The 21,062-nt window shown below is 54.5% G+C and overlaps 3 protein-coding genes across 3 annotated transcripts; 2 read left to right on the plus strand and 1 right to left on the minus strand.

The window, feature by feature from the left end:
• The first annotated feature begins 1,265 nt into the window (after positions 1–1,265).
• LOC141474257 (kelch-like protein 31) lies at positions 1,266–7,339 on the plus strand. The gene is made up of 3 exons (XM_074162078.1): positions 1,266–2,471; positions 3,912–4,851; positions 7,295–7,339. Exons 1-2 carry the CDS (start codon positions 1,282–1,284, stop codon positions 4,642–4,644), a joined length of 1,923 nt encoding a protein of 640 aa, XP_074018179.1. The 5' UTR covers positions 1,266–1,281; the 3' UTR covers positions 4,645–4,851; positions 7,295–7,339.
• RPL11 (ribosomal protein L11) lies at positions 6,747–10,812 on the minus strand. The gene is made up of 6 exons (XM_074162079.1): positions 10,778–10,812; positions 10,240–10,390; positions 9,722–9,828; positions 9,175–9,306; positions 8,290–8,400; positions 6,747–7,331 (listed from the first exon to the last, which is right to left on the minus strand). Exons 1-6 carry the CDS (start codon positions 10,781–10,783, stop codon positions 7,302–7,304), a joined length of 537 nt encoding a protein of 178 aa, XP_074018180.1. The 5' UTR covers positions 10,784–10,812; the 3' UTR covers positions 6,747–7,301.
• A 749-nt stretch (positions 10,813–11,561) lies between these two features.
• On the plus strand, positions 11,562–19,526 carry LOC141474259 (elongin-A-like). Its single transcript, XM_074162080.1, has 13 exons — positions 11,562–12,271; positions 12,886–13,434; positions 14,555–14,617; positions 14,706–14,897; positions 15,609–15,712; positions 16,093–16,591; positions 16,854–16,968; positions 17,328–17,465; positions 17,703–17,791; positions 18,075–18,249; positions 18,457–18,568; positions 18,869–19,029; positions 19,316–19,526. Exons 6-13 carry the CDS (start codon positions 16,364–16,366, stop codon positions 19,375–19,377), a joined length of 1,080 nt encoding a protein of 359 aa, XP_074018181.1. The 5' UTR covers positions 11,562–12,271; positions 12,886–13,434; positions 14,555–14,617; positions 14,706–14,897; positions 15,609–15,712; positions 16,093–16,363; the 3' UTR covers positions 19,378–19,526.
• Positions 19,527–21,062: the final 1,536 nt, after the last annotated feature.

Raw genomic sequence — 21,062 nt, forward strand, 5'->3', positions numbered from 1 at the left:
CAAATTTTTCCTGGGGAATGGATAGGTCTGAACAAAATGCATGTTTGGAAACATCATAGTGTTGTTGCTCTGAAAGGGTAAATCCCAGTTCCTTTTCCCAAGCCTGAGCTGGGTATCGGAAACAGTTTCCTATCCAAACACACAGAGAGAGTGGCATTTGCGTCCCGGTTTCAGAAGGACTGACGCCTGCTCCAGGATATGACACTGTGATAGATGAGCCTTCGGTGGTGTAAATTGGGGTAGCCGCGTGAAACGCTGCGATACCAGGGATGGCTCAAGTGCCTGGGACTTTTATCCTGAATCCTCTTGGCTTCTGTGCAAAGCCAGGAGAGAGCAGGGTCTGCGGGTGTCTGTGTAATCCCTGCTTCCTCTGCTCACCCCAGCCAGGCTGCTCTTCCCCTCAGACTCAGCCCTGAATCCTCTTGCCTGGCAGGGACTTTTACTAAACTTTTCCCTTCTCCATATTTTTGCTGAAGTCTCATAATGTCCCACTTCTTCTTTGCCTGGTGCTAAATATGAGCTGATTACTCAGGTCCAAGAAACCTGATCTTTACGGCCAAGCATAATAAACAGTACCCAGACATGTGAGACAGGGCAGTAACAGCTATTTCTGGCCAGCAGATTTGTTCCCTCATATGTTGGCCACTCCGAGCTCCCTCAGAGGAGCTGAGGTCACCGCTGAGTTTCAGACTGAGTTTCAAGCTGGAATTTGGGAACATTCAAAAGCTGGATTGTTGTTGTTGATTTTTTTTTTTTCCTCCTCTTTCACCTGCACTCTGAACTGGTCACCCCAAAGGGCAGCTGGCCCCACTGGTGACCTTGCCGTGCCCAATGGGCTGAGGGGGAAATGAACACCCTTTTCTATGTGGTTCTGCAGTGCTGGGGTTCATCTCTCCGTGCCGCTGTGGGGGATCCTCTGTCAGAGCTGCTGGGATTTGATTCACCCCATCTGATGTGGGCTTGAGTCAGGTGAAACACACCCTGCGATCGCCACCCAAAATCCCCAGTCCTTTTTTAACACAACGAAGGTGCTGGTAGTGGTTGAGAGTTGAGGATTCCCTCTAGCAGTCATGGCCCTCAATGCCTTTAACACAGCTCCGAGGGGTACAGGGCTTAGGAGGCAGTTTCCATCCTTCCCTTGGCTTGACCCAAACGGTATAGGAGTGGGAATTTTTCCTTTGCTTAACTAAAATGTCTTAAAGAGCAAAAGGGCACCTGTATCCCTGCTACAAGGCTTCTCACCTCTCCTTTCTTACCAGGTCCCATTCTGATCCTACCAAGATGGCACCCAAGAAGAAAACCCCTAAGAAGCCCAAGGTAGATAAAGAGGATGCACCCGTCACCCCGGTGATGGTGGAAGATGCTTTGCTAGATGTCGAACACCTCAATCACTTGAATAGTTTGTACGACAGTGGCTCCAACGGCTTCCACTGCACGGCCACAGAGCTTGAAGCTCCAGACCACGGAGCCAGCCTCCTGGAGGGGATGAACCAAATGCGCCAGAAGCGGTTCCTCTGCGATCTCACCATTGCCACCAAAACGAAGTCCTTCGAGGTGCATAAACTCGTCCTGGCTTCCTGCAGTGAGTACTTCCATCGCCTGCTGCAGAGAGACCCTCAGCTGCACCAGGTGGAGCTCCATGACGTGTCCCCACTGGGCCTGACCACTGTCATCACCTATGCCTACACGGGGAAGCTGAGCCTCTCGCTGTACACCATCGGCAGCACCATCGCCGCGGCCACCCAGCTGCAGGTGCCGGCCCTGCTGAACATGTGCAGCAACTTCCTCGTGCGGGAGATGGCCGTGGAGAACTGTGTGTACATCGCCAACATCTCAGCCACCTACGGCCTCAACCAGGTGAAAGATGCCACGCGAAAATTCATCCGGGAAAACTTCTTGGAGTTCTCTAAGACTGACCAGTTCATGAAACTCCCCTTCGATCAGATCAATGAGCTGCTGATGGATGATGGCCTGCAGATACCCAGCGAGGTCACAGCCTTCCAGATCGCTGTCAAGTGGCTGGAGTTTGATCCGAAACGGGTCCGATATGCTGCTGACCTCCTGAGCAACATTCGATTTGGCACAATCTCAGCTCCAGACTTGGTCAACCACGTGCAGCCTGTACCACGCATGATGCAAGACCCGCAGTGCCACAAGCTCCTCGTGGATGCTATGAATTACCACCTTCTCCCCCACCAGCAAAACAGCCTTCAGTCTCGGAGAACCAGGATACGGGGTGGCCAGAGGGTGCTTGTCACGGTTGGAGGTCGTCCAGCTTTGACCGAGAAGGCTCTTAGCAGGGAGATTAGCTACAGGGACGCAGAGGGAAACTGGAACAAGCTGACAGAGATGCCAGCGAAAAGTTTTAACCAGTGCGTGGTGGTGATGGATGGATTCATCTACATTGCGGGTGGTGAAGACCAAAACGATGCCAGGAACCAGGCCAAGCATGCTGTCAGCAGCCTGAACAGGTAAGAGGAGCTCCACCTGGCCACACAGATCCTGGGGAGGGATTCAGAGCTGTGCCCCATCTGCCTGTGCCCCAGTGTCCCCCATGGTGTGAGGGACAAGCACATTAGAAAGGTTCCTCTTTTCTATCAGTAACAGGAGGTAGGCCTGGCCCCTGGGACAACGCTGCCAGGGAGGGACAAACGCAGCGAGACCCAGCACAGGGCACTGGACTGCGAGACACAAGACCTGGAAACCACTTCCAGGGATTTGCTCTGCGTGAGCCTGGGCTTCCCCTGGGGATTTTGATGCCTGGGCTGTGGCTGCCCACGTCCTCCAGCAGCACACAGCACCGGGGCAGGATGAGGGCAAGGCAGGGTCTCTTTGAAGCTGGGAGGCTCCCAGAGAAACGAGGGCCCTCATTAGTTAGCAGAGACCCATTTTGTTACTCTGCAGGTCTCCCCTTTTAGCCCGCTGGCTGTTCCTCCAGCCAGTGCCAGGCCCAACCCGGCCTCTGGTTTGTCTGGATTCATTTTAAGGTAGATTTACAATCTGTAGGATTTCCATTGCCCTTCAGGCTTTTCTTTTTCCTCTGCCTCCATTTCTCCATCATTTAAATGATGAGGTTTTTTTTCCTTAATCCCCATAAACCTGTCACTGGATCACCAAGGGATTACTATTCAAAGAAAAGAGGAGTAACCATGGCAACCTGACATGCAGTATTTTGTTAGCAAACTAAACCTGAACTTCCCAGTCGCTCTGGCCATGGCTTGGCTCAGCCACCTGAGGATCCACATGCAATGTTGTTGGCAGTGCTGGAGGCCAGCCCTTTGTGGCCCCTGATCACCCTCCCTCAGTTGGGAGCCATCACCAGGCTCTGTCTCCTGAACCGAGTGAGGTTACAGGGACCCACTGGCTGGTGTCCGTTCTATTTCTGGCCAACAGCTTATCCACCTTTCCCAGCCTGGCCTTAGACCCTGTGGCATCACTCTGGGGACACAATGGTTCCAGTTCCCTCTGCTGTGGGCACACAAGGAACCAGCTTCTTACCACATGCCTGGCTTTGGCCTCGCAGGGTGGGCAGGGAAGACTTGTCCCTAGGTCCTCTTCTACCTGCCAAGACCCAATGTGGGACAGTGATGGTGCTTGAGAACACCTCAGATTGGTAGCACTCACCATTTCCCAGCCAGGCTGGAGCTTGTGGTGGCAGGAGCAATGCTGGGCTGTCCCAAGAGTTAGAGTGGCAACAAGCCCAGCAGTTGCAGGTAGGATCCAGTCCTGTGCAGTGCCACCATCTCCATCTGCACTGCCTATCCAGATGCTTTTTTAACTGCTGGAGAAGCCAGAGAGGCTTTTGCAGAGCACAAGTTGTCTCCTCTGAAGGCAGATGCCTGGCAGGTCCCTCTTCTCCCCGCGGCTCTGATGCTAGTCCTGGACAGACAGACTTGCCTTTTGTCCCCCAGGTACGACCCGCGTTTCAACACCTGGCTGCACCTGGCCAGCATGCAGCACAGGAGGACACACTTCAGCCTCAGCGCCTGCAACGGCCTCCTCTACGCTGTCGGAGGACGCAACGCCGAGGGCGCGTTGGCATCTGTCGAGTGCTACGTCCCCACCACCAACAGCTGGCAGAGTAAGGCAAGCCTGGAGACGCCCCGCTGCTGCCACGCCACCGCTGTCATCGACGGCAAACTCCTGGTCACCGGTGGCTACATCAGCCATGCTTATTCCCGCACAGTGTACTGCTACGAGCCCAGCACCGACACCTGGAGGGAGCAGGCAAGGCTCAGCACCCCCCGGGGCTGGCACTGCGCGGCCACCGTGGCCGACCGAGCGTATGTGCTGGGTGGGAGCCAGCTGGGTCCCCAGGGCGAGCGGGTGGACGTGATGCCCGTGGAGTGCTACAGCCCACTGACGGGCCAGTGGAGTTACATGGCACCTGTGCCCACAGGGGTCAGCACGGCCGGGGTGGCTCTGCTGGAGGGGCGCTTGTGCCTGGTGGGTGGCTGGAATGAGAGCGGGAAGAAGTATCAGAAATGTGTGCAGTGCTACAATCCTGACCTCAATGAGTGGGCCAAGGACGAGGACCTTCCTGAGGCCACCGTGGGTGTCTCATGCTGCACCATTGTCCTCCCACACTCCCCAGGCTCCAGGTCCCGGGCCAGCTCTGTGGCCTCGGCAGCAGCCAGCACATAAAGAGCCCAGGTGTTTATGCCAGCAGCTGGGGAAGGAGAGCGAGCTGAGGAGCGTGGGGAAGCTGGATGGGGAGGGCACACTGATGTTTGGAGCCACTGCAAAGTCACAGAATCACATGGGGTTGGAAGGGACCTCTGGAGATCATCTAGTCCAACCCCCCTTCCAAAGCAGGTCCACCCAGAGCAGGTTGCACAAGAACTTGTCCAGGTGGGTTTTGAACATCTCCAGAGAAGGAGACTCCACCTCCCTGGGCAGCCTATTCCAGTGCTCTGGCACCCTCAAAGTAAAGAAGTTCCTCCTCATGTTTAGGTGGAACTTCTTATGTTCAAGTTTGTGCCCATTTCCTCTTGCCCTGTCACTGGGCACCACTGAAAAAAGACTGGCCCCATCCCCTTGACACCTGCCCTGTAAGTATTTATAGGCATTGATCAGATCCCCCCTCAGTCTTCTCTTCTCCAGACTAAAAAGACCCAAGTCCCTCAGCCTCTCCTTGTAAGGGAGATACTCAGGCCCCTAATCATCTTTGTAGCCCTCTGCTGTACCCTCTGCAGCAGTTCCCTGTCCTTCTGGAACTGGGGAGCCCAGAACTGGACCCAGTGCTCCAGATGGGGCCTCCCCAGGGCAGAGTAGAGGGGGAGGATAACCTCTCTCGACCTGCTGGTCACACTCTTCCTGATGCACCCTAGGATGCCATTGGCCTTCTTGGCCACAAGGCCACATTGTCGGCTCACGGTCATCCTGTTGTCCACCAGGACTACTAGGTCTTTCTCCTCAGAGGTGCTCTCCAGCAAGTCAGCCCCCAATCTGTACTGGTGCATAGGGTTATTTCTCCCCAGGTGCAGCACCCTACACTTGCCTTTATTGAAGTACATCAGGTTCCTCTCAGACACTCTTGTTCCATCATGGCAAGTTTGGGGCTCTAGGAAAGCATATTCTGAGCTGCCTGCGTCTCCGTCCCTCAGCGTAAGCAGGGATTGCTCAAAGCGGGGCAAACACAGAAGCAAGCAGGACAGAAGAGCTTTTCTCCTCAGCCTGCAGTACTCTAGTGCACTGTGGATTGAAAAAAAAAATGGGGAAAAAAAAAGAAGAAAACAACCCTAGAATAACACACGAGAAATTCTATGGTAGGAATAGTCTCAGGAGACACTTTCAAAACATTAGTATTGGTATTAGGTACAAGGTAGTGACAGGTCTAGAACAGACGCTCTTGCTCACAGCATTTGTGTGTGAAAGACATTTAATATTTACTCACCGAAGCCAGATACTTTCAGCCCAGGAATAGCGTGATTCTTGATAGCAAGGAAGAGAACTAGTGGAGCAACTCACCAAGATCTCTTGCTCTTCCTCCAGCTCAAGCAGAGGGAATCAGGAAAGTGCCTAAGGATGCTATGAGACTCCAGGAGATTTCAGAAGTGCCCTGAAAATATGTATTATTTTTTTATTATCAGAAAATAATTCTCAGAAGCTCTTCACATCTAAACCAAGAGCTCTCGCAGAGATATTCCTAGCCAGGTTCTGTTACTCCCACCATCAGGCTGACAGCTTGAACGCAAGTCAGTGCTTCCCCACTACTGTAAAAGCAGTGTCTGACCTCTAAAAGGAAAAATGATTGGGAAACTTAAGTTTCCAGGGGCAAGCACTTGTCTAGGGTCCCTCCCTGTCACTGCATCCGAGTGAGACAGGAGACAGTTACCAGTCTTTACTAAAATCCTGTCTGCCCTTTCAGAGGGCACAGGGACTGCAGACTCCTCCTGCAGAGCAGATCTGGGGTTTTGGGCTGAGTACATCAGGACAAACCACACCACGGGACCCCAAACCCTGCCCCGACGGGTCTGAGATACCACCCCAGAGCAGCGAGAACCTGTGACGAGCAGGAGGCAAGGGAGTGGTGGTTATTTCCTGGTCCTCAGCCCATGGCCATTACCAGACATCACACAATAGTCACAAGCCAAGGCCAGAATCTTCTGGTAACAGGTCCCATCTGTTACTGGAGAACATTTACATGCGATTTTAGGTTTGAATCTCAGCTCAGGACCCTCACCAGCCTCCCAGCACCACAGGCCTTGCCCACCCCCTCAAGTCACTCCCATCACACTTGCTTCAACAAAGAACCCTCAGCCACATTTTGGCTTTAAGGCTCTGCTTTATTAAGAGGATACACGCGCCATTTCGTTTGGCTTCCCATTGAACTTGCACTCCCGATAGCACCTAGAGCAAGAGTTTCCTCTGCTAATTCAGAATCCCTCGTTCATTAAGGAGCAGGCTGGTCTGTGGAGGATCAGAACTACAACGCTTACATTGTTCCCTTCAGGAATTCTGCTCTACAACTCCAGTGGTCAAAAACCATGTGTTGGTTTTATTTTTTCTTCTTTCTGTGCCCACCTGCAAACTCTATTTAATAGAGTTTCACACGTTATTTGTGAAGTTGGGACAGTACAGAAGTGGTGACTGGATCCATGTAAAGCCACCAACTACTCCTCGAGAACACCACATTCTCTTCACGTGCACAGCATCAGTCCGCGTCCTTCTGCTGCCTTTCGAGTGTGACCGACCCGTGCTCCCAGCAGCTTCCCAGGTCAGGAGGAACCCCCACAAAATTCACAACAGAAGTTAGGGGTTAGAAAATTGTATTTATTTTTTTTGGTAACAGGAACTGCTCATTTACCAGGAAGGATGATGCCATCATACTGTAAGGAATAAAAAAAAAAAAAAAAAAGAAAAAAGAAAAAAACAAGTGAGAAAGCACTGTCAGATAAATGTGCAGGACCACTGTGGTGCAAACTGAGCCATCACATTCGTTCCAAGCTGCCAGACAACACTGAGATGAAACACCAGTTCTCCCAGCTGAGCAGCCAGCTGCCTTTCTACCTTGATGCCGTGCTATTAACTTCCAAGCCGGGCTTTGTTCAGATGAACGATTAAGCTCTGCTCATCAGCCCAGCGAAAGAAGGGGCTGATCTGACCAGAACTACAACTCATCCCTTCTACAGCCCCAGCATTTGGCTGCTGAGGGTCACTATGTTACACCCAGCAGAACCACTCCTGAGGAAGGGAAGGGGCCATTCAGCAGGAGCAGGCTGGAGCCCACCCTGTGCAGGGTATGGCCAGTGTAGATCTAGGCAGAGTAGCCAGTGAAGAGCCTCCAGACTGCCCACCCTTTCCCTCTGAAAAATATATCAGGAGTCCCCATCTCTGAGCCTTTCCCATCAAGCTTTTGGCACATCCCGCTCATCATCCACTGTCTGCATCCGACAGAGCTATGAACAGATTAACCCAGTAACTTGTTTTATTTGGATCACTCCATCCTCTATGTCTGGCAGCTGAGCTGGGAACTGTGTCAGATAAACAAATCCTAACCCTGCCTTGGCACTTGTGATCCGTGCACACAGAACATCCCCCAAAAACCGTGGGAGACAGATTTACACGAGAGCAGCTCTTTCACTTCAGCACACAAAAAAAGGGGCATGAACAGCACTCATGCTCAAACACAGCTTCTACTGCCCCAGAGCAGGAAAAATCACTGATTTAAGCAGTGATCAAGAATCTCCTCCTGCCCAGTGATTTGTTCCAGCCCTTCCACAGTGAAGCGTGTTGTTGGTACTTGCTAGGAAACTCTTGAGATACAAAAATAAAGACAGACTTTACCTTCTGCTGAAACCAGCGCATGGCTTCTTCCTTTCCAATTCTGTGCTTGGCTCCAATGTTGCCAGTTCTGCGTTTCTTGTCGGCAATGCTGAAGCCAGGCCTGCCCAGCACCTGCCAGGAGAGGAGACCCACAGCACTAGGTCATTCTGGCATCTATTTATTTTCTTAAACAATATTTTTCTAGGAGGGAAGGCTAGAATTTTCCCATCAGTAACATCTCATTGTCTGAATCACATTGAAAACCAAGAGCATTATCTTCTACAGCCTCCATGTAAACTGAAAATGGAGTAACTTCTGAGCAGCCAGGTAAACTGTCAGGGAAGAGCTCCTAGGTTGGAAAACTTAGCACATCCACTGACTCAGAAACCAAAATGAGTGCGGAAAACACACTATTCCATACCCAGAGGCCCCAGCTCTTGAGAGAAGATACACTGACCAGTACTGCTAACACGTATGGAACAGCTTCCCTCTATTTCAGGGATTTAGAGCGAGGCACGGCAGGATGGAACGCCTCAAACACACCAGCCACCAGCGCTGCTACACAGCCCATCCCCGGCCCTCTGAAGGCAGGGAGAACCCTCCAGCAACACAGCCTGTCTTCCAGTCCACATTCCCGAAGCTCCTGCTGCTCCTTCCTTCCCCAAACCCAGCAGCTGCTTCGCTGTTATCCCAGCAGTATCAGTAAAAGCAACAGTATTTGTTTCTGCAAGGCTCTGTGAGACATAAATCGAGGATTTACAGCAGCCCCAGGAATCTCAGTTTAGACTTGAATTTTGTTGACAATTTTTCCATCTTCCAGCACTGGGCAGCAAGTTAGTGGGAGCCAGTGATCCTTCTAGAGCTTTCACCAAGCCCAGGAGCTGCAAGGAAACGGGGAATACGCACCACATAAAAGTCCAAGCCGTAGATTCCAATACTGGGATCGTATTTAATCCCCAGATCAATGTGCTCCTGGATTCCAAAGCCAAAGTTCCCAGTGTCTGAGAAGTTGTTTTTCCTCAACTCGTATTCTCGCACCTGAAACACAGGTTGTCAGTCACCATTTCATTATTGACCACAAACAGAAGTCCCATGTGTTCTACCAACTGCTACCAGACCCACAACTCACATGCTACTGAGCCTTTAACCCTAAGATTTTTGCTCCCAGAGCCAGATTTAGCCCCAGATTTCGCTTATAAATCACAGCGGCAAAGACAGAACCTCAAAAAAAGCAGCAATCGCACCCGCTGGCTCTTAAATAAGGATGAAACAGCATCAAGACAGAGAAACGACGCAAACACAGCAGCCTGTGTCAGGCAAAGCTGCTGCCCCAACCCCTCACACCCACCTCCGACCCGTAACACCATCAGATGCAACATCTCAAAGCCCAAGCCTTTTCAGATTAAGTTTTGTTCTCTCACAAATCAAAGATCCAGACCAGCCAAACGCTCACCTTCAACCCCTTCTCCAGAATCTCCTCCGCTTTGGCCCCACGAACTGTGCAATGAACTGCAATCTTCTCGTTTCTCCTGATTCCAAAGGATCTTACAGTGTATCGTGCTGTTGGCAGCAATAATGACACTCAGCGGTTATTCAGAGAATTCCCACCCGGGGGATTCAGAGCTTGCTTAAAATGACTGCAAAAGTGATTTTTAAAGAAAAAAAAAAAGAACCAAGGCAACCACGTATGCCCTCCTTGGGGATGAAGGCAGAGCAGCAGCCCCAGTCTGGAAGCAGAACTGACAGAAGCGACCACCAGCATCCGAATATTTAAGACCCCCAATTCTCACACCACATCAGAGCAGACCTCCCCAGGCTGGCTCTGCCAAGAAGCCTCTTCCTAGGCAGCCATACCACCGCTTCACCCTCTGCCTGCTCAGGGCAGGAAGGAAAACCACCCCTGCTGAAGCCCGAAAACAACCCCTGCTCCCCCGCAGCAACCCCCCCCTTCCCGGAAAACCCGCCCCTCACCTTTGGAGAAGACGGGGGTCTGGCCCGTCAGCTGCTCCAGCACCTTGGCCGCTCGGGTGAGCCTGTCGCCGCTCTCCCCAACGCAGATGTTGAGGCAGAGCTTGCGGATGCGCAGCTCCCGCATGGGGTTCTCCTTCTCACCTTGGTCTTGCTGCGGAGAAACGACACGAGAGAAGGGGCTAACAGGGGGGGGCTCCCGGGAGACGGCCCACCGCTCGCCCCGGCGGCCGGAGAAATCTCCACCGCAGCCGGACACCGAGCCCCGCTCCGCCCCGGCGGCGAACCCCAGCCCCGCGGCCGCCTCTCAAGCACCGCCGCGGCGTCCCAGCCACCGGGCAGGCCGCGGCCTGTCACGGCAGCCGCTTCCCCAGGGCGACCCATCGGCTCCTCCGCGCCCATATCGGCCCCGCAGCTCTCCCTCCCCGCCTCCCCCGCTCCCGCCCGCACGGGCGGCGTCCCGCCCGGGCCCCGCCGAGGGCGGATGGCGGTGGATAGAGACGGCACATCCCGGCCGCGGCCCGCGGACACCGCTACTCACCGCCATGATGGAGGCGGGGAAAAGACCAGGCGGCGGCCGCCGCGGGGTCTTATGGGAGGGCGCGGCGTCAGCGGCGGCGCCCCCTGGCGGCCGGAGGGTGACGCGGCGCGGCGGCCGGTTGCCGGGGCAACCGCGGGCGGGCGGCCGCCATTTTGTCCCCCGGGCCCTTAGAGACAAGAGTAGGGGGAGGCCGCCGGCCCTGCCCGCCCTCACCCCGGGGGCCGGGAGCAGGGCCCGGCCTGCACCGCCGTGTGCTGCTGCCTCTGCCGCGGGGCCCGCTCCGGAGGGCGCTGGGGCAGACGCTGGCAGAGGGGGCTGGGGTCCTGCCTGGAGCCCCAGCCGCCGCTGAGGCCAGGAGGGATGAACTGCAGCCGTTTTGCTGGGAGATGCTGCACCAGAAGGTATTGGAGCTTCTCCGCTCCCAAGCAGCATCGGGTGTAGCTTACTAGAGTTTTTCTTCCCCCACACTACCGAGTTCCTTGAACCAGACCTGGGAACATATTTAAATTTCACTTCACTCTGTGGGTTTCAGATCTCTGCCTGGGATCTGGATCCTCTTTTTACATCATTTTGACTTATCCTGGAGGAAGGGTTCAAGGCCAGGGTGGACAGGTCTTTGAGCAACCTCGTCTGGTGGGAGGTGTCCCTGCCCAGGGTAGCAGGATGGAACTGGATGATCTTTAAGGTCCCTTCCAACCCAAACCATTCCATTATTCTATGATTCTGTGAAGGGAGGATTTGCAGCCCACACCCCCTGGGAGCGGAGCATAACACAGGTTCTCTGGAAAGGGGAACAAGCCATATTCACACACCTTTTGGGGACCAAACACCTCTTTCAGCGGCCATGGCCTGAGTTGAATGCTTGTGATGAGGCTCTCCCCCTGTAAGGATGATGTCCCCAGACCCCTATAGACCCCTATAGATCCCCTCACACCCCTATGGACCCCCCCAGATCCCTATGGACCCTCCCAGACCCCTATGGACAACCCCAGACCCTTACAGACCCCTGCGGACTGAAACAAAGAATCTCCTGCGCGTGAAGCCGTGGGATGGCAGAGGGAGGGCTGAATCCCTCTCTCGTTCCAGCAGCTTTCTCCTGCATTCGGAGTCGCCCTGGGAAGAGGGACTGACAGGTCGCTTCCACAGGGAGACGCGGAGGAGCCGCTCCAGGGCGGCCCATGATGTGAGCTGGCGCAGCGCTGGGGCTGCCGCGGGAACTCCCACTTATTCGAGGGAAAATCATGCTCTGAGGAGGAGGAGGCAGGTCGCTGTGGGAACAGCTCCAGCGATGGCTGCTCCTCATCTCGCCGCCAGTGACACCTCCAAAACCACAGCTTGGGGCGGAGAGAAAAATTATCCCAGAGGAATTATTTGCTCTCCCAGTGAATTCCTCTGCTCGTCTTGATCCTTGCCCCGGTCCCAACCCCATAGCCCCGCTCTCTCTGGGAGGCTCCTCTGGGCCCCTCGTGTTTCATGATGGGACTGAGCTGCCCTGTGAGACATCTGCCTGTGGAGGATGGGATGGGATGGGATGGGATGGGATGCGATGGGATAGGGTGGGGTGGGATGAGGTGGGGATGGGATGGGATGGGATGGGATGGGATGGGATGGGATGGGATGGAATGGGATGGGATGGGGTGGGGATGGGATGGGATAGGGTGGGGTGGGATGAGGTGGGGATGGGATGGGATGGGATGGGATGGGATGGAATGGGAAGGGATGGGATGGGATGGGATGGGATGGGATGGGATGGGATGGGATGGGATGGGATAGGGTGGGGTGGGATGAGGTGGGGATGGGATAGGATGGGAAGGGATGGGATGGGATAGGGTGGGGTGGGATGAGGTGGGGATGGAATGGGATGGGAAGGGATGGGATGGGACAGGATGGGTTGGGGATGGGATGGGATGAGGTGGGGATGGGATGGGATGGGATGAGGTGGGGATGGGATGAAGTGGGGATGGGATGGCATGGGACGGGATGGCATGGCATGACATCCCAAACACACTCTTCTGGGAGGTGTTGCTGTGAGCGCCTGTCCTTTCCAGCTGCCCACAGAGGATCATTTTGTCCTAAATCTCTAAATCTGACCTGCCATCCTTGTGCAGGGACAAGACTTTGGTGTTGCTGGAGCCGCTGTGGGATCGGTGCATGGACGAAGCTGCTCATCTCCAAACATCGCCCAGGCGCCATTTTGCATGGATTTGCATGTCAATGTTGCCCCAGACTATTACCTTTCCCAATTACCCCAGCATGTGTTCTGTTCATTGTATTTGGATTATTCTTTAGTCAAATCTCACACCTTTGTGTGACTTGCTTCACTGTAGTATATAAATTTTGACTCACCAATTTATGACTTAATTGTTTATACAGAGCATCTGCACCCCAATGGGTTTTTCTATGTGTGTCTAAGACCAATTTCCATAGTACTCCTGATGGCACTATTATTCATCCATCTGGGACATAAAACCACCCACCATTTCCTTCACTTCCTTCCATATCGTTAATCAAAATTTTGTCTTCCTTTGGATACCTTTCCAATTTTGAATCAAAATCAGGGATTTGAAGCTTACTGTCTGGAATCAAATCTGATATTACTCTGTCTTTTCTGCGGCCTTCCTGGCCTGTAGATCTGCCAATTTGTTCCCAATTTCCTGGTTGGTATTACCTCTCTGGTGTCCTTTACAATGCATGACGGCCACTTCTTCTGGAAGATTCACATCTTCCAACATTTTCAAGATTTCTGCAGCATGTTTACTGTGTTTTCCTTGGGCAGTAAGGAGTCCTTCTCCTTTCCAGATGGCACCGTGAGCGTGCACAACCCCAAAGGCTTATTTTGAATCTGTCCATATATTTATTTTCCTTCCTTTTGCCAGCGCTAGTGCTCGGGTTAAGGTGATAATTTGATAAGGCTTGGGGCAGAGCGGCTGGAGCTGCCTGCCAGAAAAGGATCTGGGGGTGTTGGTCGACTGTCAGCTGAACATGAGCCAGCAGTGTGCCCAGGTGGCCAAGAAGGCCAACAGCATCCTGGCCTGTGTCAGGAACAGCGTGATAAGTAGGACCCGAGAGGCGATCGTCCCCCTGTACTGGGCACTGCTGAGGCCCCAGCTCAAGGGCTGTGTCCAGTTTTGGGCCCCTCACCACAAAAAAGACATTGAGGGGCTGGAGCGGGTCCAGAGAAGGACAACAGAGCTGGTGAGGGGTCTGGAGCACAAGTCTTGTGAGGAGAGGCTGAGGGAGCTGGGGGTGTTCAGCCTGGAGAAAAGGAGGCTGAGGGGAGACCTTCTCGCTCTCTACAACTCCCTGAAAGGAGGGTGTAGCCAGGGGGTGTCAGTCTCTTCTCCCAAGGAACAGGCGATGGGACAAGAGGAAATGGCCTCAAGTTGCGCCAGGGGAGGTTCAGATTGGGATTTTTACACGGAAAGGGTTATCAAGCCTTGGAATGGGCTGCTCAGGGAAGGGGTTGAGACACCATCCCTGGAGGTACTTAAGAGATGGGTTGACATAGTGCTTAGTGACATGGTTTAGTGATGAGTGTTATGAGTTAGGTTGATGGTTGGACTAGATGATCTTAAAGGTCCCTTCCAACCTGGACAATTCTATGATTCTATGACTGAAGGAAGAAACAGAGTCAATGGCTGCGCTTACCAGGGGGCTTGTTGGGCCGCAGTGCGGGCAAAATAACAGCAGTTCTGGAAACTGAGAGGGCGTTGGCATTTTTAGCTCAATTGACGACCTTTTTTTTTTTTCCCCTTTTTGTTTCTCCATCCATTGAAGTAGGTGGTGGAGCACGTTACCTGCCCCAGACTCCGTGAATCCCGAGAGACACTCTGCATTATGGTGAGCCTGAAGTTGTGGGGACAGAGGGTTGCAGCCCTGGTGAGCTGTGGTTACAGCACAGCCACAGCTATCGCATCCCCCTCCGCAGCCCGGCTCAGGAGCGCTGAAACACGCCGTTATGTTGGGATCAGTGTTTTGTTCCTCCAAAGCAAAAAAGAAAACCAAGCCTTTGGTCATGACAATGAATTCATAAATAAAATGGCAATGGGGCAGTGGTTTCTGGTGAACAGAAGCGCTGGAGAGGCTGCCTGAGGTGCCTGTCGCACTGGACGTTCTTGTGGTAAGAGCTGTGAAATCTCTGCCGCTTCCCGGGTGTCTGTCAAGTCCCAGGATAAGTCTTTGCCCCGGCAAAGCTGCCTCCCCAGGAATGGGGCCTGTTCCCTCGGCCGCCTGCTCCAGCCCCATCTCACAGGCGCGATTGTGATGCGGTTCCAGAGATAAAAGGCAGCGCCAAGGAGCGTGTCAGGGGGAAGCCTCGGAGGACACTCGCTCGTCCTCAGCTCTTCACCAAGCTTCACCCTTGACCGAGACCTGAGAGTCGGAGCCATTCCTGACGCTAACGGAATCGGCATTAGATTATTAGAATTATTATTAGAACTAAGATTAGTTTAGGTTATTAGTTTATTAATTTAATAGTTTATTAGATTATTAGTTTATTAGTTATTAGAACTAATAATCCTGACGATTATTAGTGAAGTCTTCTGACATCGAACTTACCCGCGGTCATGGTAAATACTAACTTGGGTTATTGATACAAATAATTAATGTTTGTCTAAGGCAGAGTTAACTCATCTTTCATTTACAGAACTGTAGTAAACGCTCATCATAATTTATGATTTAGGGTATCTCTGCCGTTGGATCAAGGGGGTTTATTTCTACCTGGCGGGGACGGGCGGGGGGTTAACTTTATTCACCCTGTGGGAAGTTGAGCAGAGGTGAGGATGCCGCGTGTCTCGCTAAGATGAACTGATGTCTGGGCTCTCTCCTGAAGGAGACGGCTCTTGGGAACACTGTGACCGAGCTGGACGCAGAGTTTGAGGCAAATTTCCAGGCTGCGTGGCAGAAGCTGGAGCGGCTGTGCCAAGAGGCACTGAGGTGAGTGAACCTGGCTGGTGATCTTGATGGAGAAGCTTTGTTCTGTTTTTGCCGTGGGGAGGAGAAACTTCTCTGACGGAGGTAATAAAAGGGAAGGCTCTGGGAAGGCTTGTGAGACAAGCGTGCTGACTCTGGATGGGGTTTGTGCCTTGCTTTGGCAGAAATTCCTGCCTCTGCTGGCCACGGAGCGTTGGGCTGCTGGTGGCCGCAGTTTTGGGTGAACGTAGGGACCGACTGTCAAGAATTTGCAGTTTGATGAAGCCATTAACAGCTTTAAAAGGCCTTTCAAGGCCAGCAAAGTGCCTTTAATAAAGCAAGAGATGCAAGCTGCTTGCTGCCCGTGTTTTAATCTAACGATTTTGGGGTTTTTATCCCTTCAGAGAAAACAAACACGCTGAGAAGGAAAGAAGTCGGGACTCTGAAAGAGGCAAAGCGGTAAAGACCAAGCTGAGCCTGGAGGCATCTACCGAAGAGCGGCAGAAAGGGACATCTAAGAGTGACTCTTCCAAGAAAATTAAAGAGAAGGGGATTTCTGGGAGCTTAAACTCTTCCCAGAGGAAGCGCAAATACACCGATGTGTATAAAAAATCGACGGGCTTTTCCTCCATTTTGGGGGAGGATGAAGAGGAAGAGGAATTTAAACCACCCACCATGTCCTTTGAGGAGTACCTCACCTATGACCAACCCCAGCAAAAGAAAAAGAAGCGAGTGGTCAAAGCCTCTGTGTCGGCTGGGGAGGAAGAGCAACGGCACAGCGCCCATTTGCTGTGCCACCCCAGCGTCGACAGCTCCTGCTCCAGTCACCAAAGCCCCAGCCTCAAGCGCAGCAATGAGAAAAGGGCAGAGCAGGAGCCACCAGAGGCTCCTAAACCAAAGAGGGTAAGGTTCTGAAGGGTCTGCAAGTGAACCAAGGATGTGGGACCAACTGCTCTCTGTCCTCTGCCCTCTGGGGCTTCTTCGTTTTCCCCTTAGAGGTGCTGGCTGTGTAAAACCTTGACTGCTGAGTCTTTTTGCTCAACTTTGAAACACTTTCCCCTTCAGAAAGTGTTTTTATAATCTTAGCAGCCTTTTACGATGCTGAAAAGGGGCCTCATATCCATGTTACAGGTATGTAACTTGCACGTGCTTTGTCTCCTTCCAGATACTTCTCGATGTGGAGATAAAGCTCCCAGAGATCCCCCTGCCGCCGATCCAGGCCAGCTGCAGCCCTCTTCCTGCTGCTGAGCCCGTTCCCTGCTCCCAGAAGAAAAGGAGAGGTATGTTGGGCAGGCAAATTGGTCTGAATTGGGCTGCAGCCACTCTTTGTGAGAGGGAGTGGATGGTGGCTGCGTTCAAATCTTTCTGTTGGCGTCTTGGTGCCCAGAGCCCGGGTTTCAGCCAAGCGATGGCTTCTCTCCCACGTGCTCTGGCAGAAATGAGGAAGATCCTTTGCTGACCCTTCTGGAGGCTTGGGCTTTGGCCTTGCCCTTCCTGAACCGGGTTGTGGGTCTCAGAGAGAAGCCTTGGCCCTTGAGGTTGCTTCTGGGGGACTCTGATTTGTGTCTGCTGTGCCATTCCTCAGGCTGGGCTCTTCTTTGCTCTGTTCCCTTCTTACCCCAAGTCTTCCCCTTTACAGCGGTTTACTCACCAGTTGAAGAGACTGAAGGGGGCTTCACAGGCCGCCGGCTGTATTCAAAGACGCCCGTGTTTTCAGGCCGAGTCCCAAAGAGTCCTTCTCAGCAGTGTGTCCCAGTCGTCACCAACAGCATTGACTGTAAGTACCTTTCCTCAAGCACTGGAAATAGTGGTAAATGGAGCCTTGCGCAGGCACTTCTGCACTTGGAGAGACTGGTGCCTGATGACCCACCAGAGCTATGGCACCCACGGTTCCTTTCTCCTTCCCCTCCTCTTGTGCAGTGGCTGCAGCGGTTTCCGCTGCATTCAAGGAGTTGAGCCCTTCCCTTGGTGAGGAAGGGGCAGGATAAATACTCTGCATCTTGCTTCTCTCTAGCGATCTGTGAAGCGGGTGGCGTCCCTGGGCTGGAGCCAGAGAGGTGCGCTGTCCGAGGGCAGCTTTGTGGCACCGAGGAACGTCACCATGTGAGTGCCTGGGCCTGGGGAAGGGCTGGTGACACGCGGGAGGGACGTTCTGTCCTCATCTGCAATAGATGAATAGTCAAGAACAGCGCTCTTTGCAGCAAGAGGTGGCTTTGGCTAGTCCGGAGTTCCTGGAGTCGGCATCTGCCCCTCTCTTGCTGCACGTTGCTCCCGAAGCTGCCTTGCCCTCGCTGCTGTTCCAGTGCCACTGGCGCCAGCCGGTGCCGAGGGAGAGGGCAGCAAAGGTGTCCGGGGGGATCCCAGCTCACGGGTGGGTTTGTTTCAGGTCCTCGTTGAAGATACAGAACGGCTCTGGCGCAACCGATGTCTCCGAGACTTTAAGAACGAGGAGCCCCAAGAGTCCGAGTCCTGGCGGGAGATGTACCTCCGCCTCCAGGAGGCACGAGAGCAGCGGCTGCTCAAGTTAGCCCAGAAGATCGGCTCAGCTCAGGCCAACAAAGGTAAGGAAGGGCTGAACGATGAGAGAGGGGTCTGGGAATGCTGCCGAGGGGACGTCTTTGTGTGGGGAAAGTCTTCCAGAGTGGCTGGTTTAACTCCAGTCCAATTTAGGAGCTGCTTAACTCTCTGTTCTCCACTAAGACAAGAACTGAGGAGCCCCATTTATCACCAGCTGCATCTCAGCAATGTTTCCCTTTGGCCTCCTACAGGTCGAGCGGGCAAAACCATGCTTCTGGCCTCCCCACCAAAGGCTCCTCGGGACATACGACGGAGACAAGAGCTGTTTGGGACTGGAGGAGCGTTTCTGCCAGAGAAGACCAAGTGAGTGTTTCTCAAGGAGCGCTTGCTGTTCAGGGCCTCTTCTCCTGGGCACTCCTGCCAGCGTCCCCTGAAGCTCCGTGTCCTGGCAGGAAGGGACACTGTGTCCTCGGGAGGCCCTATTCCAGGGAAACCCGTAACAGTAATGGCCTCTGTCTTGCTGGGAAGCCTGGAGGTCCTGGTCCCTGCTGGTTCCATGTGGTCTCAGCCATGCTGCTGTTAACACACGTGGCTTGTACCTGAAGAATTGCATCAAACCACAGCAAATCCTTTCCTGAAATGTCTGTCCCGTCTCTTTTTCAGAACAAAACCAGTCCTGTGCTCATCTACCGAATGCCACCCTCGTGTCAGTGAGGAGAAGTCCTGTGACGGGCCCAGCACCAGCAGTGGCCGTTCTGTCCCATCTTTGGGCAGGACCATATTCTCCTCCCGGGTTCCTGAGCCCAAGACACCACCAGTGAAGAGTAAGTACAAACCGCACAACGTCCCTGAGTCTCCCTGAGCTCCTCCTTCACAAACGCACCAATCTGCTGCTTCTCCCGGCTCTGCAGGAGGGGGGATGTTGGTGGCCTCTCTCCTCTCCCCAAGGAGAGGCTAAAGGCTGTTCCAACGCTTACGCCTGCCTTGGGTCTGCTTTGCCAGGGCTGCAGCTTGGAACTGCTCTCTGCTCCCCTCCTCTGTGGCTGCTGCTTTCATGTGAGGGGGTTTGGGGTTGATTTGTGGTTTTTTTTTTTTCTTTCTCTGTTGCAGAAATCGCACCCTTGATGGCACAGTCCATCAAAGACTTCAAAAAGACGTTCTCTCGGAGATAAGTTTCTAGTGAAGACCTGGGACTTTCTCTCTTGGGGAATGTGAAGTCTTGGTGCCAGCGGAGAGCGGAAGATCCCGGGACTATTTAAGCTCTTAATCAATTTTAAATAATTTAATATAAATATTATAATATATTATAAATATTTTTCATTAATATTTTGCCCATCATCAGTTTTTCCCTCATTCAGGGTACATCCCCCTTTACATGGAAAGGACATGACATGGGGCACGAGCTGTGGAGGCCTCACCCCCCCCGAATTCACCCCCCTGGGGCTACTGCCCCCCCATTCCTGCCCCCCCATCACTCATCCCGCCCCTCCATCCTCAATCCTGCTCCCCCCATCTCGGCTCCCTCCCCCCCCCCCCCCAGTACCCAGAGCTGCTCCTGGTATGGGCTACCCCCGGGAATTCGGGGGTCCCGGTTCCTGCCGTGCTCCCCCCTCCCCGGGCCGGCGATGGCCCGTCCGTGGGGCCGGGGGGGGGGGGACAAAGAGTGACACCCCGCCCAGAGGGTGATGGGGGGGGACGACAAGGGGTGACACCCCCCCCCGTATATTGCCGGGGGGGACAAAGGGTGACGCCCCCCCGAATGGTGGAGGGTGACATAAGGAGTGACAACCCCCCCGTTGGGTGCAGGGGTGCGGGGCCGGGGGGGGGACGACAAAGGTTGACACCCCCCGGAGGGTGCCGGGGACGACGACAAGGCATGGCACCCCCCGGAGGGACACAAGGGTTGAGCCCCCCCCTGGAGGGTGGCGGGGGGGACATAAGGGGTGACACCCCGCCGGAGGGTGCCGGGGTGCGGGGCCGGGGGGGACGACAAGGCGTGGCATCCCCCGGAGGGACACAAGGGGTGACACCCCCCCGGAGGGTGCCGGGGGGGGACAAAGAGTGACACCCCCCCCGGGGGGGCGGGGCCGCGCTATCGGGCCCGGGCAGCGCCGAGGACCCAACGACCCCCAGGTGGGGGGGGGCGGGACGGGGCGGGACCCCCCCCGGGCACAGCTGAGCCCCATCGCGGGACGGGGCACGGCCCCCCCCCCCCCGGAGCCTCTTAAACCCCCCGGGGGGCTGCTGGGAGCTACTGGGAGGTTCTGGGTGGCTACTAGGGGCTCCTGGGTGGCTACTAGGGGCTCCTGGGTGGCTACTGGGGGCTCCCGCCTGAATCCGGACCCCTAGGGCTCTGGCTGGGTGTTGCACCCCTTTCCCCCCCCCCCAAACTCTGAGCAGGGGCTGCCCTTGAGGTGTGTCCCCCCGGGGTGGTGGTGGGGGGTGTGTGTGTGTTTCCTGGGTGCCCCCCCCCCCCCCCCGGGGCTCCGGGGTCGGTGTTTGTCTCTGCAGGTCCCGGGGCCGGGGGCGGGGGGGGGTGTCAAGGAAGGAGCCGGCGGTAATTGAGGGCTTGGGGGGGGAGCAGGAGAGAACCCACCAGGGTAAGGAATGGGGAGGGGGTGTCCTGGGGGGGGGGGGTGTGTGTGTGTGTCCCCTGGATGGGCCCCCCCAGTGCTGTCCCCAGGGTTCTTTGTGCTGGGGGGTGTGTGTGTTGTGGATGCCCCCCCCCAGACCCGTTTCTCTCTTTATTTCTCTCTTTCAGCCTCGAAGCTTCGTGTCCCGGGCTCTGCCAGAAGATGGAGAGGGGTGAGATGGGGGGGGGGGGTGAGGAATGGCTGCCCCCCCCCCACCCCCCCCC

This window comes from Numenius arquata, chromosome 21, assembly GCF_964106895.1.
Source record: "Numenius arquata chromosome 21, bNumArq3.hap1.1, whole genome shotgun sequence".
NCBI classification, from domain to species: domain Eukaryota; kingdom Metazoa; phylum Chordata; class Aves; order Charadriiformes; family Scolopacidae; genus Numenius; species Numenius arquata.

Bases quoted from the DNA above. Each gene is read 5' to 3' on its own strand.
- LOC141474257 (XM_074162078.1), top strand. From the start codon at position 1,282: ATGGCACCCAAGAAGAAAACCCCTAAGAAGCCCAAGGTAGATAAAGAG. The intron at 2,472-3,911 runs GTAAGAGGAGCT...TTTGTCCCCCAG, and splicing joins GCTGTCAGCAGCCTGAACAG to GTACGACCCGCGTTTCAACA.
- RPL11 (XM_074162079.1), bottom strand. The intron at 9,829-10,239 runs GTGAGGGGCGGG...TGCTGCCAACAG, and splicing joins GACCCCCGTCTTCTCCAAAG to CACGATACACTGTAAGATCC. The intron at 9,307-9,721 runs GTGAGCGTTTGG...CCTGTGTTTCAG, and splicing joins TTCTGGAGAAGGGGTTGAAG to GTGCGAGAATACGAGTTGAG.
- LOC141474259 (XM_074162080.1), top strand. From the start codon at position 16,364: ATGTCCTTTGAGGAGTACCTCACCTATGACCAACCCCAGCAAAAGAAA. The intron at 16,969-17,327 runs GTATGTTGGGCA...TCCCCTTTACAG, and splicing joins CTCCCAGAAGAAAAGGAGAG to CGGTTTACTCACCAGTTGAA. The intron at 19,030-19,315 runs GTAAGTACAAAC...TCTCTGTTGCAG, and splicing joins CAAGACACCACCAGTGAAGA to AAATCGCACCCTTGATGGCA.